Source organism: Stenella coeruleoalba (assembly GCF_951394435.1).
Source record: "Stenella coeruleoalba genome assembly, chromosome: 1".
Classification (NCBI taxonomy): Eukaryota; Metazoa; Chordata; class Mammalia; order Artiodactyla; family Delphinidae; genus Stenella; species Stenella coeruleoalba.
Genome location: NC_137169.1, coordinates 34,689,388 through 34,708,680, shown reverse-complemented (window position 1 = coordinate 34,708,680; position 19,293 = coordinate 34,689,388). Strand labels below are relative to the sequence as shown.

General features: G+C 43.1%; 2 protein-coding genes across 6 annotated transcripts in view; one reads left to right on the top strand and one right to left on the bottom strand.

Annotated features, from left to right (window-relative positions):
* SLC2A1 (solute carrier family 2 member 1) overlaps positions 1-16,903 on the top strand; it is a 78,904-nt gene extending 62,001 nt beyond the window's left edge. For 2 of the 4 annotated variants that reach the window (XR_013827873.1, XR_013827875.1), the window contains exons 12-13: positions 11,527-11,608; positions 16,769-16,903. The gene's annotated coding sequence lies outside the window, so the exon portion shown is untranslated. Of the gene's footprint in view, positions 1-11,496; positions 11,609-16,768 lie in introns of all 4 variants that reach the window. The other 2 variants (XR_013827874.1, XR_013827876.1) reach the window with 1 other exon arrangement.
* The window catches only part of ZNF691 (zinc finger protein 691), a 39,855-nt gene that overhangs the window by 17,660 nt on the left and 2,902 nt on the right, over positions 1-19,293 (bottom strand). Inside the window, exon 2 of one of the 2 annotated variants that reach the window (XM_079918899.1) lies at positions 17,000-17,880. The exons of the other annotated variant lie outside the window; for it this stretch is intronic. Coding sequence (XP_079775025.1) covers positions 17,014-17,871 — 858 coding nt within the window. The 5' untranslated portion in view covers positions 17,872-17,880 and the 3' untranslated portion in view covers positions 17,000-17,013. Of the gene's footprint in view, positions 1-16,999; positions 17,881-19,293 lie in introns of those variants that run through there. 2 annotated transcript variants of the gene reach the window in all.

Here is a 19,293-nt window from a genome sequence, read left to right as displayed (position 1 = left end):
AAGGATACTGGCAGCAGAAGTTCTGGGAAGTACTCCTTGGCAGGAGCCCTCCCAGAGTCCGCCATTAGCCCCACCAAACAGCCTGTAGCCTCCAGTGCTGGGTCGCCTCAGGCCAAACAACCAACAGGGAGGGAACTCAGCCCCACCCATCAGCAGACAAGTGGATTAAAGTTTTACTGAGCTCTGCCCACCAGAGCAACACCCAGCTCTACCCACCACCAGTCCCTCCCATCAGGAAGCTTGCACAAGCCGCTTAAATAACTTCATCCACCAGAGGGCAGACAGCAGAAGCAAGAAGAACTACAGTCCTACAGCCTGTGGAACGAAAAACACATTCACAGAAATACAGACAAAATGAAAAGGCAGAGGACTTTGTACCAGATGAAGGAACAAGATAAAACCACAGAAAAACAACTAAATGAAGTGGAGATAGGCAACCTTCCACAAAAAGGATTCAGAATAATGATACTGAAGTTGATCCAAGACCTCAGAAAAAGAATGGAGGCAAAGATCGAGAAGATGCAAGAAATGTTTAACTAAGACCTAGAAGAATTAAAGAACAAACAAACAGAGATGAACAATACAATAACTGAAATTAAAAATACACTAGAAGGGATCAACAGGAGAATAACTGAGGCAGAAGAATGGATAAATGACCTGGAAGACAGATGGTGGAAATCACTGCCATGGAACAGAATAAAGAAAAAGAAAAAAGAATGAAAAGAAATGAAGACAGTCTAAGAGACCTCTGGGACAACATTAAACACACCAACATTCGCATTATAGGGGTCCCAGAAGGAGAAGAGAGAGAGAGAAAGGACCCGAGAAAATATTTGAAGAGATTATAGTTGAAAACTTCACTAACATGGGAAAGGAAATAGCCACCCAAGTCCCGGAAGCACAGAGAGTCCCAGGCAGGATAAACACAAGGAGAAACATGCCGAGACACATAGTAATCAAATTGACAAAAATTAAAGACAAAGAAAAATTATTAAAAGAAACAAGGGAAAAATGACAAATAACATACAAGGGAACTCCCATAAGGTTAACAGCTGATTTCTCAGGAGAAACTCTACAAGCCAGAAGGGAGTGGCACAATATATTTAAAGTGATGAAAGGGAAGAACCTACAACCAAGATTACTCTACCCAGCAAGGATCTCTCATTCAGATTCAACAGAGAAATCAAAAGCTTTACAGACAAGCAAAACCTAAGAGAATTCACCACCACCAAACCAGCTCTACAACAAACGCTAAAGGAACTTCTCTAAGTGGGAAACACAGAGAAGAAAAGGACCTACAAAACCAAACCCAAAATAATTAAGAAAACAGTAATAGGAACATACATATCGATAATTACCTTAAATATGAATGGATTAAATGCTCCAACCAGAAGACACAGGCTCCCTGAATGGATACAAAGACAAGACCCATCTATATGCTGTCTGCAAAATACCCACTTCAGACCTAGGGACACATACAGACTGAAAGTGAGGGGATGGAAAAAGATATTCCATGCAAATGGAAATCAAAAGAAAGCTGGAGTAGCAATGCTCATATCAGATAAAATACACTTTAAAATAAAGAACGTTACAAGAGACAAGGAAGGACACCACATAGTGATCAAGGGATCAATCCAAGAAGAAGATATAACAGTTATAAATACATATGCACCCAGCATAGGAGCACCTCAATACATAAGGCAAATGCTAACAGCTATAAAAGAGGAAATCAACAGTAACACAATAATAGTGGGGGACTTTAACACCTCATTTACACCAATGGAAAGATCATCCAGCCAGAAAATTAATAAGGAAACACAAGCTTTAAATGACACAACAGACCAGAGAGATTTAATTGATACTATAGGATATTCCATCCAAAAACAGCAGATTACACACTTTCTTCTCAAGTGCACATGGAATATTCTCCAGGATAGATCACATCTTGGGTCACAAATCAAGCCTTAGTAAATTTAAGAAAATTGAAATCATGTCAAGAATCTTTTCTGACCACAACGCTATGAGATTAGAAACCAATTACAGGGAAAGAAAACGTAAAAAACACAAACACATGGAGGCTAAACGATACGTTACTAAATAACCAAGAGATCACAGAAGAAATCAAAGAGGAAATCAAAAATACCCAGAGACTAATGATGACGGAACAAAAACATGACGATCCAAAACCGATGGGATGCAGCAAAAGCAGTTCTAAGAGGGAAGTTTACTGCAATACAGTCCTACCTCAAGAAACAAGAAAAATCTCAAATAAACAATCTAACCTTACACCTAAAGGAATGAGAGAAAGAAGAACAAACAAAACCCCAAGTTAGTAGAAGGAAAGAAATCATAAAGATCAGAGCAGAAATAAATGAAACAGAAACAAAGAAAACAATAGCAAAGATCAATAAAACTAAAAGCTGGTTCTTTGAGAAGACAAACAAAATTGATAAACCTTTAGCAGACTCAACAAGAAAAAGAGGGAGAGGACTCAAATCAATAAAATTAGAAATGAAAAAGAAGAAGTTGCAATGGACCATAGTAATACAAAGCATCATAAGAGACTACTACAAGCAACTCTATGCCAATAAAACAGACAACCTGGAAGAAATGGACAAATTCTTAGAAAGATATAACTTTCCAAGTCTGAACCAGGAAGAAACATAAAATATGAACAGACCAATCAGAAGTAATGAAATCGAAACTGTGATTAAAAATCTTCCAACAAACAAAAGTCCAGGACCAGATGGCTTCACAGGTGAATTCTATCAACATTTAGAGAAGAGCTAACACCCATCCTTTTCAAACTCTTCAAAAAATTGCAGAGGATGGAACACTCGCAAACTCATTCTACGAGGCCACCATCACCCTGATACCAAAACCAGACAAAGATACTACAAAAAAAGAAAATTACAGACCAGTATCACTGATGAATACACATGCAAAAATCCTCAACAGAATAGTAGCAAACGGAATCCAACAACATATTAAAAGGATCATACACCATGATCAATTGGGATTTATCCCAGGGATGCAAGGATTCTTCAATATATGCAAATCAATCAATGTGATACACCATATTAACAAATTGAAGAATAAAAACCATATGATCATCTCAATAGATGCACAAAAAGCTTTTGAGAAAATTCAACCCCCATTTACAATAAAAACTCTCCAGAAAGTGGGCATAGAGGGAACCTACCTCAACATAATAAGGGCCATATACGACAAACCCACAGCAAACATCATTCTCAATGGTGAAAAACTGAAAGCATTTCCTCTAAGATCAGGAAGAAGACAAGGATGTCCACTCTCACCACTATTATTCAACATAGTTTTGGAAGTCCTAGCCACGGCAATCAGAGAAGAAAAAGAAATAAAAGGAATACAAATTGGAAAAGAAGAAGTAAAACTGTCACTGTTTGCAGATGATATACTATACGTAGATAATCCTAGGGATGCCACCAGAAAACAACTAGAGCTAATTGATAAAGTTAATTGTAAAGTTGCTGGATACAAAATTAATGCACAGAAATCTATTGTGTTCCTAAATATTAACAACAAAAGATCAGAAAGAGAAATTAAGGAAACAATCCCATTCACCACTTCAACTAAAACAATAAAATACCTAGGAATAAACCTTCCTAAGGAAGTAAAAGACCTGTACTCAGAAAACTATAAGACACTGATGAAAGGAATCAAAGATGACACAAACAGATGGAGAGATATACCATGTTCTCGGATTGGAAGAATCAATATTGTGAAAATGACTCTACTACCCAAAGCAATCTACAGATTCAATGCAATCCCTATCAAATTACCAATGGCATTTTTTACAGAACTAGAACAAAAAATCTTAAATTTGTATGGAGACACAAAAGACCCCGAATAGCTAAAGCAATCTTGAGGGGAAAAAAACGGAGCTGGAGGAATCAGACTCCCTAACTTCAGACTATACTACAAAGCTACAGTAATCAAGACAATATGGTACTGGCACAAAAACAAAAATATAGATCAATGGAACAGGACAGAAAGCCCAGAGATAAACCCATGCACCTATCAACTAATCTATGACAAAGGAGGTAAGGATATACAGTGGAGAAAAGACAGTCTCTTCAATAAGTGGTGCTAGGAAAACTGGACAGCTACATGTAAAAGAATGAAATTAGAACACTCCCTAACACCATACACAAAAATAAACTCAAAATGCATTAAAGACCTAAATGTCAGACCAGACACAATAAAACTCTTAGAGGAAAACAAAGGAAGAACACTCTTTGACATAAATCACAGCAAGATCTTTTTTGACCCACCTACTAGAGTAATGGAAATAAAAACAAATATAAACAAATGGGACCTAATGAAACTTAAAAGCTTTTGCATAGCAACAGAAACTATAAACAAGATGAAAAGACAACCCTCAGAATGGGAGGAAATATTTGCAAACGAATCAATGGACAAAGGATTAATCTATAAAATTTATAAGCAGCTCATGCAGCTCAATATTAAAAAAAACAAACAACCCAATAAAAAAATGGGCAGAAGACCTAAACAGACATTTCTCCAAAGAAGACATACAGATGAAAAGCTGCTCAACATCACTAACTTTTAGAGAAATGCAAATCAGAACTACAATGTGGTATCACTTCACACCAGTTAGAATGGGCATCATCAGAAAATCTACAAACATCAAATGCTGGAGAGGGTGTGGAGAAAAGGGAACCCTCTTGCACTGTTGGTGGGAATGCAAATTGATACAGCCACTATGGAGAACAGTATGGAGGTTCCTTAAAAAACTATAAGTAGAATTACCATATGACCCAGCAATCCCACTACTGGGCATATACATCCAGAGAAAACCATAATTCAAAAAGACACATGCACCCCAATGCTCATTGCAGCACTATTTACAATAGCCAAGTCATGGAAGCAACCTAAATGCCCATTGACAGACAAATGGATAAAGAAGATGTGGTACATATATACAATGGAATATTACTCAGCCATGAAAAGGAACGAAATTGGGTCATTTGTAGAGACGTGGATGGACCTAGAGACTGTCATACAGAGTACAGTAAGTCAGAAAGGGAAAAACAAATATGGAATATTAATGCATATTATGTGGAATCTAGAAAAATGGTACAGATGAACTCGTTTGCAAGGCAGAAGTAGCAACACAGATATAGAGAACAAACATATGGACACCAAGGGGGGAAAGCAAGGGGGCGGTGGTGGTGGGATGAATTGGGAGATTGGTATTGACATATATACAGTAATATGTATAGAATAGATAACTAAGAAGAACTTGCTGTATAAAAAAATAAAATAAAAATTCAAAAAAAAAAACTCCTTTGCATCTCCCCACCCCTACTTTATACTGATGTCAAATTACATCTGTATATAAATTGTATCCATTAACATAGTTTTATAGTTATAGTTATTTTTATGCTTTTGTCTTTTAAATTCTATACTGAATTAAAAGTGCTTTTCGTAACACCACTACAGTATTATAGTATTTTCTATTTGTCTATATTTTTTATCTTTACCAACAAGCTGTATATTTTTATATGCTTTTTTGTTTCAACTTGCAGACTCCCTTTAGCTTTTCTTTCTTTCTTTTTTTTTTTTTTTTTTTTTTGCGGTATGCGGGCCTCTCACTGTTGTGGCCTCTCCCATTGTGGAGCACAGGCTCCGGAGGCGCAGGCTCAGCGGCCATGGCTCATGGGCCCAGCCGCTCTGCAGCATGTGGGATCTTCCCGGACCGTGGCACGAACCCGTGTCCCCTGCATCGGCAGGCGGACTCTCAACCACTGCACCACCAGGGAAGCCCCCTTTAGCTTTTCTTATAAGGCAGGTCTAGTGGTGATGAATTTCCACAGCTTTTGTTTATCTAAGAAAGTCTTTGTCTTTCATTCTGAAAGACAGTTTTTCCAGATACAGTATTATTGGTTGCAAGGTTTCTTTTTATCTTTCAGCACCTTGAATGTATTATTCCACTCACTTCTGGTTTGTACAGTTTCTCCTAGAAATACATCAGTAATCTTATGGGAGCTACCTTTGTATGTAACAAGTTGCTTTTCTATTGCTGCTTTCAAGATTCTCTCTTTATCTTTGACTTTTGACAGTTTGATTATAATGTGTCTTGGTGTGAGCCCCTTTGGAGTCATCATACTTGGAGTCCTTTGAACATATTCGAATTTGGATGTCTAATTCCTTCCTTGGTTTTGGGGGATTTTTGACCATTACTTCTTCAAATATGCTTTCTGTCCTGTTCTCTCTCTTTTCTCTTTCTGGAACTCCCATAATGCATATATTGGTCTACTCTATGGTGTCCCATAAGTCCCTTAGGCTTTCTTCACTTTTCTTCATTCTTTTTTATTTTTGTTCCTATGACTCTAAATAATTTCAAATGACCTTCTTTGAGTTTGCTGATTCTTTCTTCTGTTTGATCAAGTGTGCTGCTGAACCCCTCTAATAAGTTTTCAATTCACTTACTGTATTCTGCAGCTCCAGAATTTGTTTGGTTCTTTTTTATAGTTTCTGTCTCTTTGTTGATATCCTCATTTGGACGGGCTTCTGTGAGGGGAAGATCTTTAATAATTAACCTGACTAGAGAGTCTGGAGAATCTCTGAAAAATCTCTTTTTTCGTGGATGCGACTTCTCTGAGCTTGTGCAGCTAATTTTCCAATTAGAGAGGTCTGCTGGTTTCTTTTTCAGGTTTCTTTTTCATAATCTCTTGCTCCCTCTGGTGTCTGTCTGTGGTACTGAAAGTTCTCTGGTGCTACAGCGTCAAGCCACCTCACTCAGCAGCATCCCAAACTATGTTGTGCTTAGTGGCATCCGAAGTATTTTGGCTCCCCATCAGTACTGCAAGTCAAGAGAGACAGAAACCAGTCCCTCGGGAAACCCTCTGAAAAGCCAGAATGTTGAATGCATATTCCACTCTTCTTCCCACCCTCACCCCAACCCCTTGAAAAACAACCCAAGTTGAGATGTGCCTGCTTGTGGGTTTCTGGAGTTCTCAAAAAGATATTTTGGTCCATACATTGTTGTTAAGCTGGCGTCTCTGTTGAGGACTGACATTTGGGACGTTCTATTCCACTATCTTGCTGAAATCACTGCCTTATCTCTTTCTTGTAATATGGTATTTTATTTTATCTAAAACAGCATCTAATTTTGGAGATGTTAAAATGTGGAGGAAAAATGACCAATGGCAAGAGTAAGACATCATACATAGTAAGATGAGCCACAGTCTTGTTATGGCAGAAATTCACTCTAAGTATTAGGATGAAAGATTAGGGTGCTGTAATAAAGAGACCAAACAACACAGTGGCTTGGAGTACAAAAAAAGTGTGTTTCTCTGTCATTAACCGTTTTGAAATGTGTATCCAAGTGAATGGGGTAGCATTGCTACATGTTAAATTCAAAAACCCAGTTCTTTTTATCCTGTTGTTCTGCCATCCACTAAGATGCAATATCTGGGACATACTTATACTAAAAATGATTCATTGTTTATCTGAAATTCAGATTTAACTGGGTGCCTTGTGTTTTATCTGGCAAGTCTACACTAGGTTGTAGAGTCTGCAACCTAGATGGTTGTATAGTCTGCAATCATCAAAGCTGGGCTCCTGCAGGTTACAGCTGGTAAAAAGGGGAAAGAAAATGATGTGAAGGCATGCCTGCTTTCCTGAGGGTCTAGCCCCAGGAATGTCATATGCCATTTCTGCTCATTTTCCAGTGGCAAGAACTTAAATTATAGGATTATACCTAACTACAAAGGAGACTAGGAAATGTTAGTTAGTTAAGTGCCCCCAATAAAAAAGGTGAACAGATTTTGGAGGACAACCAGCAGTCTTCATCATAAGAAGTTGATCTTCTGTGTCCTTTATTTCTTCTTTCCCTATCTCTGTATTTTTGCCTTATATTTTAGGGGCTTTTCTTGATGTTATCTCCCAAGTGGTTTCTTGAATATCTTATTTTAGCTATCATATGCTTAATATCCAAAAGTTATTTCTAATTTTCCAGTTGGTCTCTTTCCACTAGCAACCTTTCTTGTTCTATAGAGGTAGTCTCTTCCAAGATCTTCCTGAGGATATCATTAGAGTTTTTAAAGATTCTACTGTGCCAGAGAGCCCAGAAATAAACCCACACCTTTATGGTCAATTAATCTACAACGAAGGAGGTGAGAATATACAATGGGGAAAAGACAGTCTCTTCAATAGGTGGTGCTGGAAAACTGGACAGCTACATGTAAAAGAATGAAATTAGGACATTCTCTCACACCATATGCAAAAATAAACTCAAAATGGATTAAAGACCTAAATGTAAGGGTAGAAACCATAAAACTACTAGAAGAAAACATAAGTAGAACACTCTTTGATATAAATCATAGCAATATTTTTTTGGATCTCCTAAGGCAAAGGAAACAAAAGCAAAAATAAACAAATGGGACCTAATTAAACTTAAAAGCTTTTGCACAGCAAAGGGAACCTCAACAAAATGAAAAGACAACCTACTGAATGGGAGAAGACACTTGCAAATGATATGACCAATAAGGGGTTAATATACAAAATATATAAACAGCTCATACAACTCAATATCAAAAAAACAAACAATGCAATTTCAAAATGGCCAGAAGACCTAAACAGACATTTTTCCAAAGAAGATATACAGATGGCCAACAGGCACATGAAAAGATGTTCAACATCATTACTCATCAAAGAAATTAAAACACAATATCACCTCACACCTGTCAGAAAGGCTATCATCAGAAAGACCACAGATAACAAATGTTGGCGAGCATGTGGAGAACAGGGAACCCTGTACACTGTTGGTGGGAATGTAAATTCGTGCAGCCACTGTGGAAAACAATATGGAGGTTTCTCAAAAAAACTAAAAATAGAACTACCATATGACCCAGCGATTCCACGCCTGGATATATAGCTGAAAAAACAAAAAAAAAAACAAAACAAAACCCCACTAATTCAAAAAGATACATGTACCTCAATGTTTGTAGCAGCATCATTTACAATGGCCAAGGTGTGGAAACAAGTTAAGTGCCCATCAACAGATGAATAGATAAAGAAGATGTGGTATATATATATATATATATATATATATATATATATATATATATATATATATACACACAATGGAATATTAGCCATAAAGAATGAAATTTTGCCATTTGCAGCAACATGGATGGACTCAGAGGGTATTATACTTACTGAAATAAATCAAATACTGTATGTTATCCCTTATATGTGAAATCTAAAAAAATAACACAAATGAATGAATATAACAAAACAGAAGCAGACTCACAGATACAGAAAACAAACTAGCGGTTACCAGTGGGGAGAGGGAAGAGGGAGGGGCAAGATAGGGATAGGGGATTAAGTTACTAACTACTACGTATAAAGTAAATAAGCTACAAGGATATATTGTAGAGCACAGAGAATATAACTAATGTTTTATAATAACTTTAAATGAAGTATAATCTCTAAAAATTCTGAATCACTATGTTGTACACTGGAAACTCATATAATATTATAATCAACTATACCTCAATTTTTAAAAAAAGATTCTACTGTGCCATTACAACTTTCTGTTGTCTAGAGTCACTTATTCTGTTTATCTTGTCTCTCTCTTACGCTTTTAGTTGTCTTTATAATTCTGGTCCTCCTGGTTGCATGTTTATGGAATAACAGACCAACAATCTTAGTAACTGAGCTGGTGTCTTCTGTTGCTGTATATTTCCTCTGTTTCCCTGTATCTGTTTCCCTGAGACAGAACATGAAGGACTTTTGGCAGTAGGGTTTTCTGGCAGGCAGGTAGGGTGAATGTGTGGGTGATTGTTGGGGGAAAGGGTGGGGGGAGGGTTTATAAATGTCACAATAACAAAAGTTTTATTCTGGGATGTCAACACATTAAACACCCTAGATTTCTCCTGGGGACTTACTGGATTTCTATAGAATAAGCCTTCTTGGTTTTGCTGTGTGTGTATGTGTGTGTGTGTTGCTTGTCTGGAAGTAAGTACCAATCACTCTCCATTTTGAAGGTAAAGGGGTTAGGGGGTGACTGGTACAAGCTTCTGCATAGACAGACCTTCTACACACACCCTTGTTTTTAGGTCCACTTTTCATGTCTGTCTCAGCACTTGCTGGTTATGAGTTCAGAGTCTCTCTGGGATCTTGCCAGGAAGACTGGCTTTCACTCCCATTGCCTACCTTCTGGGCTATGGCTTCCTCCACTCTGCTGAGCAACCAGTGTGCTGTCATTTACTTCTAGAAATTTGTTGAAACCTCTACACTTGCCACCCCTCTTCCCTGCCATTCTCTTTGCTGTTATGTGTTTACATTCCTATTCTGTCATTTTAATGAAGGTCTCAAAAGGAAGGGGAAACAACCACTTGTGCTCACACTACTGTCTTGAACTTTAATATGTTTACATGCTTTGCAAATCTTCAAGGGTATTTATTTGTTTGGGTTTTTTACAGCTGCTTTTTTTGGGGTGGGTGTACCACCGTTAAGTGGTGAGACCTTGTTCTGCTGAGCCCCTTGATGTGTTTTTGTATACAAATTAGTATCAGAGGCTGAGGAAAACTAAACAGCTTTTTATAATAGAGTAAAACAACCTGGAATTTCCGTGGCAATCTGGGGGAGAAGGGGTAAGGACAGCGATGGGAAGAAAGAAGAGCAGGGACTTCCCTTGTGGTCCAGTGGGTAAGACTCTGCACTCCCAATGCATGGGACCCGGGTTCAATCCCTGGTTGGGGAACTAGATCCTGCATGCTGCAACTATGAGTCCGCATGTCGCAACTATGAGTTCTCACGCCTTTGCATGCCACAACGAAGCGTGCCGCAACTAAGACCCAGCACAGCCAAAATAAATAAATAAACTTTTTTTTAAAAAAAAAAAGAAGAGCAAGTTAGTCACACACCATGATGTGACCTCTCCCCAAGATTCCCAATCTCTTCAAGGGATTCTAAATGCACAAAATGCTTGGTGTGACAGAACTTCTCAGGGAACCCATGAAGGTGCTTAGTTCTGTGATAAGGCAAATGGGGACAAAACAGATGATGAAATAAAATTCATGTTTTATGGTAAGACAAGAAAAATTAAAATAACATTTTTCTTTTTTCCTCCTCCCTCCCCTTTAGTGTGTGTTGTGCACCTGCACTAACCAGACTTCATTAGGAGATAACATTCCGTCTTAATCTCATCAAGGGTCATGACTCCTTGGGAGATAACGTTCCTTCTTAATCTTGTAAGGGCCCATGATGACCCATGACCCGCTACTTGCTTTGTACACGTAGATCTGGATTGTGTAAACTGTCAATAATACGTCACTTAATGTACAGCCCTCTGTCTCAGAAACCTATATAACTGAGCTTTGACCTCTAATGGGTGGAACAGTTCCCAGAGCTTTCTGAGAGGCTGTTTCCGGGTCATAATACCCAGTTTGGCTCTAATAAAATTTTCCATTTCTTTCTTAGATCGACTGATTAATTTTTTTGTCAACACAGAGAAGGACTGCGCAGACCACAGGAACCTCAGGCAAGAGACCATGAGAGCCTAAGGGCCAGGAATCTGCAGAAATTGTGGCAGGTTTGGACTCTCCCGTGCTGTGGCTTTGGCAAGGCTCTGAGGCAATCAGAGAGCTCTCTGTGGGTTGGGAGGCCCCAGCTGGCACCTGGCTTCTATATACACGTTCCCGACTTACTTGCCCCCTTTAGTTCGTACTCCACACTAGCCTGGTGTTCTTCCTAGAGGGTGAATGCGATCATGCCATCCCTCAGCTTTAAAATTCTCTACTGTCCACAATCTGAAATTCTTTATCCTGGCATCCAACACCCTTCATGACCCGGCCTCCAGCTACGTACCAAGCCTCATCTCCTCCCCACACAGGACGATCTTCACTACCTCAGATGTTTCACCGTTCCCTAAAACACTAAGGCTTCCCTTCCGTCGGAAATAGCCTTCCTCTTCTTTACCTAGTAAACACTTACTCATTCTCCAAGACCAAATTCAATCCCTCTCAGTCTTCTCCCCTGCAGAGTTAGCCATCCCACCTGTGTTCCCCCAACACCTTGTTCAGAAGGGAGTTTCTCTTCCTCTGAGTTCCTTGCAGGAAGGACTGTGTCTTACTCACTTTTGAGGCCCAATGACTAGTACAGGCCAGGTTAGGGCCCTCCCCGGGGCTCCTACAGCACCCGCCCCCCGCCCCCCCCCCCCCCCCCCCCCCCCCCCCCGCACAACTGTAATGACACCTATCATCCTGCCTTGGAACTCTGGGTTTAAGTGCCAATCTCCTGCACTCAAAGGGAGAAACTTGGGAAAACAGAGTAGAAATTACTTTTTTGAGAGGGCAATTTATGCTTATAAAGGAAATCTCCATTTGTTAAGGGTGTCTACCTCGCTGCACTTGGAGGAGGAGATGACTAAATCTTAAGAGAATGTTATCAATGGAGAAGGCAGAGACTTAATCGGCATAACAAACCTTACCTTTGTTTACCCTGCTTTTCCTGGTAACTTCCCATAACTGCCTTCCTCTCCCACCCTCACCTTTCTTTATTTCATATGTGGCTAAAGATGGTTTAGGCCACCTGGGCAAGTTAACTCATTTTCCCTGGGTGTCTCCCAGGTATATGTGAGGTATACACATGAATAAACTTGTTTTTCTCTTGTTAATCTGTCTCTTGTTACAGGGGTCTCAGCCAAGAACTCTGAAGGGTAAAGGGACAGTTATTTTTCACCCCCTACAAGGGGGACAGCTACCTGGGGCCGAGAGGCTCCCCCCCTCCCACCTGTCACTAGCCCGCTACTGCAGGTGAAGGAGCTCTGTGGGCTGTACCCTGGTCCGGCGTCTCAACCCAGGACTTGAGCGCATTATTGGTGGAAATTAAACCCAGGGTGGGAGCCTCAGGCCAGTAGGTTGAGGCCCTGGACAGTGTGCCCGCGCAGGGGGAAGAGAAAGTCCTGCAGCTTCTCAGTCAGATAAGGAGAAAGGAGAGCAAGCCTCGCTTGTCCTCGGGTCCCAAAACACCCTGGGGACAACAGCAGGACTGCACTGCCCTGGAGATGCCCTATGGGGAGGGAGAACACGAAGGAGCTCCACAGGGCTGCAGCTGACCCCTCTGTCCTTGTCCAGACTTCTCCCCAGCAGACCTCACCCGCAGCAGCTTTGCCTTGGCTCTGTACACCCCACCTTTCCCAGGAGCATCAACTCCTAGGCCCAGCCAAACAACCATAAGAGAGACGTGACAGAACTACATCCTTCTGGGACGGGACCGCTCTAAGGAGTAGCGGGAACTGACAGGGAGCGGGGCTCCAGGGAGCAAGGCTTAACGACCATGCGGTCATTAAGAAGGCACTAGTATGAGGCCTGGGTTGGTTACAATCCCAGGTGAGCCACCTAGTAGCCATGTGACCTTAAATGAGCAAGTCGCTTGATCTAACTGAACCTCAATTTCATCATCTGCAAAATGGAAACAATAATTACCTTGCAGAACTGTGAAGATTTAGAAATTAGGCTCAATAGTAAATGCTGTTATAATCACTATTTTCCAATACTCAGACGTGTGTAGGACTGGCTCCAGGCCTCTCTTCCAGGCTCTGACAAAAGCAATCCTGTAATTTGCCTGCACTACTGTACTGTGATAGTGAATGGGAAAGAAGTTATGTTACCCAAACAGTAATGGGTTAATGTCTCCCTGTTGACTAGAGACTGGGGAAATGCCTTGATTCCAAGGAGCGAGTATTGGATGGTAGGCGGCAAGGCCTGTGGGTAAAGGTGCACGTGGGTCCCTCCTTTCATCTGGGATCTCATAGCAGAAGGAACCCAGAACTTTCAGAGCAGAAAGAGACCAGGCATGACTTCCTGTTTCAACAGAAGTTGGGGTCCAGGGGCTCTGCCTATGGCTGTACTGATGTCCCTTGTACCTTTCCTATCACGGGGGAGAAAGTTCAGGGGTCAAGTTCCTCCAGTGCAGAGGGAAGAAAGAGGGCCTGAACATAGGCTACGTGTGCACAGCTTTTCCCTTCTCCCTGCCTACCCCCAGCCTCCCTTCCCTGTTCTGGACCCTGCCGGGCATCCAGTTAAAACTCCCTTAGGTGAGGCGGGGAGAACCTCCTGCTTCCTGACACATAATAGCCACGTGATAAATGTTGGTGGGTGGAACTGAATTGCATGAAGGCCATAAGGTTGATGGGAGGGAAAGGGCTTCATTTGAATTCAGGCTAAGGGCAGGGAGCCTGTGGGTGGTCACCACACCAGGATCAAGTGCCGGGAGTTGACGAGGGCCCCACCCTTCCAGGTTTGCCTGCTGTTGAAACCTGACAGCCACCCCACATCAGAGAACACGGGAGCCACATCTTCACTGTCAGTATTCCTAGTAACTAGGAGGAAGAGAGAGAGGAAGGAAGTGGGGAGGGAGGAAAGAAGGGGAGAGGAAAGGAAGGAAAGAAGGGGAGAGGAAAGGGAGAAGAAAGGGAAGAGGAAAAGGGAATGAAGGAGAAAACAAAGGAAGCTAGCAAAAAAGGAAGTCAGAGGGTGAATAAATGGACTAGTCAGGACTCAATAGCCTGGACCAACACAGAAAACCTAGCCTATGAATTTGGTCAAAAAAGGGCAAATGAGATCGGCCAGCAAGTTATGTCCCAAGATCAAAGCAGGTCCTGGGTCTCACTGGCAGCAGACTCCAAAAGAATCACAGCAGTTGTCACTAAGGCTCTGGGTCTGGAAGGATTACCAAGCTCCCCAGACTGAGAGGAGAACAGCAGACCTAGCTTGGTAATGAGCAAAATGAAGAGCTGGCCTTGGAATCAGAGGCACCTGATTGGAATCCCAGCTCGGCCATTAGGTCAGGTCATTTAACCCCTCAGAATTTCCTTATCTTGACAATGGGGATACTACTACTTTGCAGACTAGTCATGGAGATCAGAAATGATGGTGTATAGTAACTGGCATTCAGTAGGTGTTAGATGGCAACTTTTTAAAGTTTTATTTATTTTGGCAACATGGCATGCGGGATCTTAGTTCTTCAACCAGGGATCGAACCTGTGCCCCCTGCAGTGGAAGCATGGAGTCTTAACCACTGGACCTCCAGGGAAGCCCCTGGCAACTTCTATTATTAGGGAGCAATTCATACATGCAAGTTGGGTGACTATATGTTTAAAATATTTTGTATGGAGATTTTCAAGGAGCAGGAAAATGTATATGAAATAAAAGTGCTTTGTAAGCTGAAAAGGATCCTACAAAATGTCAGGGAATTGTTTGGGAAGTCGTCTTTTATGGTCAGAAAAAATACAGGCTTTGGGTTTGGGTAGAAGTAGGTTAGGTTCCTGACCCTGCCACTGACTTGCCATGTAAGCCTGTTTCTGCATCTGTCAAATGTGGGTAATTCTTACTTCACAGGGTTGTTGTGAGAATAGGATGACGACTGGCATATCCCTTCCTGGGTAGGCGGCAAGATCCCATGTGATAGGTCAGGTCATCAGCAGTGCCAGTCACATTCTGCCAACTGGCTACAAATGAGGAGGGCCCCTCACTCTGGAAGAGCAGGGCTCCAGATTGGCAAGAGAGATAGAGAGGGGTCTTTTGTATTTGTTGGAGGAAATCTGGATGAACACTAAACCTCCATGCAGAAAACACTGAAAACTGCCACGTGGAGCCAGGCCTTCAGAAGGGCAGAAAGCCAGGCACGATCCCTAACTAGCAGTTCAGTTAGGAACTGCACTACTGCTACTAAGGGCAGACCTTAGGTTCATCTTGTCCCACCCTTCACCCCCTATTCCGTCACTGTCATTTTTCCTAGGCACCGAATAAGTGTCAATCAATAATCAATCTAAAGTTGAAAAGGTTCTCATGCTTGGCACTGACATCCCACAGGGCAAAGGGTCCAGGGCTGTATCAAGAGGCCACACTAACTCCCACTTACAGGGAATCACTTGGTCCCAGGCCAGCCCCCTAAGTGGCTCCTCCTTCAGAAGCCAGCAAGGTGAATGTAGTGAAAGAGCATCAGCTCAGAATCAAGGGAGGCCCAGGTCTGAACTCTGGCTCCGCCACATACCTGCTGTGCGACTTCACAGCGAGTGACTTCACCTTTCCTCACTTGCCTCATCTTACTCCCTTGCGGTTGCTTCGACAACTATATGAGATAAAGAATGTGAAAGTGACCTGCAGAATCCAGGGCATAGAGTGCATGCTCAGTTAATATTACTTCCTTCCCTTTCCCCTTCCTCCTCACAGACCTCAGAGTCAGCTGCTTCCTTTTGCTTTTCAGAGCAGCCACCCATTCTTTCTTGGAATTCAACTCCCTTCCGGAGTGGCTGTGGTGCAACCACCTCCCCACTTCTTCGATGCCCCCAAATAAGTACACGGGTCCTTTTCATTAAAGGGTTTTTACTGCTAACCCTGGGGAAACAGATGCACGTTGGGGCGGGGGTGACAAGTCACAAACGGAGGGAGTGTGAGGGTCCCTGGATCATGGCTCCTTGAGGGCTTCCCTTTCATTCCGAAAGTAGGACCTCAGACCTCTTCTCTGGGCCAAGGGGGCCCCTTTCTCCCCTGCTCCTCCCAGCCCAGCTGAGGCACAGCAGGTGGGAACTAGTGGACCACCGCAGTGTGCCCTAAGCGGTCCACATACTATACAGAGGACCTCCAGACAGTGATGCCCACCTCACAGGTACTTCCTCAAAGGCCAGGGGACAGTTGCCCAAATGATATGAGCATGTCCTAAGCCTACCTTATTTCTCTTTCACCCCAAGGAGGTGAAGCCAAGACGGGGTCCTCTGACTTTCTACCACAAGAAATCGGCCTGGAAAAAAAGTGAAGATTTTTACTCAGAGTCCCTTCTCAGGACTTCCTGGAGATCCTGGCTTCAGAGGCAACAGAAAACCATTCTCCAAAGTGGGAGGAAGGGCTTGAGGTCAAGGGGGCAGCAGGAGATCCTAAAGATCTTTCTGCACTAGGTTGGGGTCCCAGGCTCTGCTCTCTCTCTTCCTCGCCCTCTTCAGCTGGAATCTTTCCCAGCCTGCTCTCCCTGGTGAGTTTTCTGGTGGCGGATGAGATTGGAGCTGCGGGAGAAGTGCTTCCCGCACAGCGTGCACCGGTAGGGCTTCTCGCCCCTGTGGGTCCTCTGGTGCGCCCCGAAGTTGGAGATGTCGCTGAAGGTCCGCCCGCACTCGGCACACTCATAGGGCCGCTCACCCGTGTGGGTGCGGTGGTGCACGCCAAAGCTGGAGCTGTTGCTGAAGCTCTTCCCACACTCGCAGCAGATGTAGGGCGCCGGCTCCAGGTGGGTCCGGTAGTGCACGGCCAGCGCCGAGCTCTGGCTGAAGCTCTTGCCGCAGATGTCGCAGCGGAAGGGCCACCTGCCCAGGTGGTCCTGCTGGTGCGTGGTGAGGTCCGAGTGCCGCCGGAAGCTCTCCTCGCAGTTGGGGCACTTATAGTGCTTCTCCTCCAGGTGGATGCGCTCGTGCCGGATGCGGTTGGAGCTTCTCGAGAAGCTCTTGCCACACTCAGAACACTTGTAGGGTTTCTCGCCTGTGTGGATCCGCTGGTGTGTTCTCAGGTTGGAGGTATTATTGAAGGTTTTGCCACACTGGGCACATATAAAGGGCTTCTCATCAGCCTCGTGCCTCGGATGAGCAGAGAGGTCCTCTGGCTCTCCAGCGGGGACAGTGATGTCCTGCGGTGGCTTCTCTGGATAGAGCCCTTGTGGCCCCTCTGGCAGGCTTGCTTGCCCATGCTCTTTCTCCCCATCTGGGATCCAAGAACCCTCTGAGTCATCCACTCTCCATGGCTTATTACCCCGTTCCCCTTCCTCAGGCAGGTGCCGTTCTGGGCTCTGCTCCTTCTCACTGCCCATCTCTGAACCCTGAGAATGAACACAAATGGCCAACACCTTTATTCCTTGGGTCAGGCCAGACCCCAGGGAATCTTTCGTCCTGGTTGAAGGGGTGGGTATACACCATCCCTTTGGAACCATCCATCAGAAATAACCTCAATTAACTGGAATACTCGGATAGAATGCCTTTACTTACTTTCAAGTGACAAACTTCCACAGATATTTAAAGCTACCCACCAGAGCAAAAAGAAGGCCCCAGCTCTGTCCAGCCCCAAAAGATATTTGTATGATTTGCACAATGTCACTTTTCTTAATACCACAGTCTAGACTCGAATTCACCTACAAGTAAAGGAGCTTCCATTTGGGGATGCGTTCGATTTTTCTGCCTAACTGTTAAGTTAACTGAAATTCCCATTATGTTTAATCGTTTCTGAAAAGCCTTCCTTAAAAGTATCCACCTATTTGCCTGTTTTCAAAATGAAGATAACAGAATCTCTAATTCTTGAGGCTCTCCTACTCGTTTACAAGGCCCAGCTTTGAATCCTCTTACGTGTACACTCCTCCCCTTCCCCAGACCTCACCACAGTCTAGCAAATAAAGGCTTAACATCTGGGTCCTCCAAGACCCACTGAGGGCCTAGGCTGTGTCTGTTCTGATTGGTCAGTACCCACTTCCACTCAAACACCACACACAGCAGTGCATACAGACAGTCTCACACAGACTCACACCACACACAGCCATACTCACATACCAACACTCAGCCACTCTCACAACACACATACACATCACGCATTCACACACATACATACCACACACACCCCTCCCACACACAGAGCCACATTCATGGCTATCCAATTACACACCATACACACATCCAGCTATACTCACACACCACACACAGTCTCCCAAACACACATTCCCTGCCCCCCACACACAGAGTGCCCAACACAGGGCCTACTTATGCAAACATCAGCAAATGCTTGCTAAGCTGCACAGACTCCTTTGAGTTCTGACAGCCAAGGACAGGGAATGAGGGGAAGAAAGTACTGATAAGAGGAGAGTGGTAGTTCCTCTGAACCTTGAAGAAGTAACAGCATTTCAAAAGGCAGCATGGGCTGGTGGAGATACTGTACAGAGTGACATGAACAAAGGGATGAGGGAGGGAAGCACAGACTATGATGGGGCATTGATGATAGAAAATGAAAGCTTCATAACTGCTCCAGGTGGGGTCTGGTAATGGAAGGGACACCGACTGAATTTAGGGTTGGATCCCTGTAGTGACACATACAGTCCTTACAACTCTGCAAACTACTCAACCACTCTGAGCCTCAACTTCCACATCACTAAAACTGTGATACCAACAGACACAGCAGGACTTTGTTAGAGAAAATGCCTATAATATGCCCAGTGTAAAGTGTGGCAGTACTAGTCATTCAGTACATG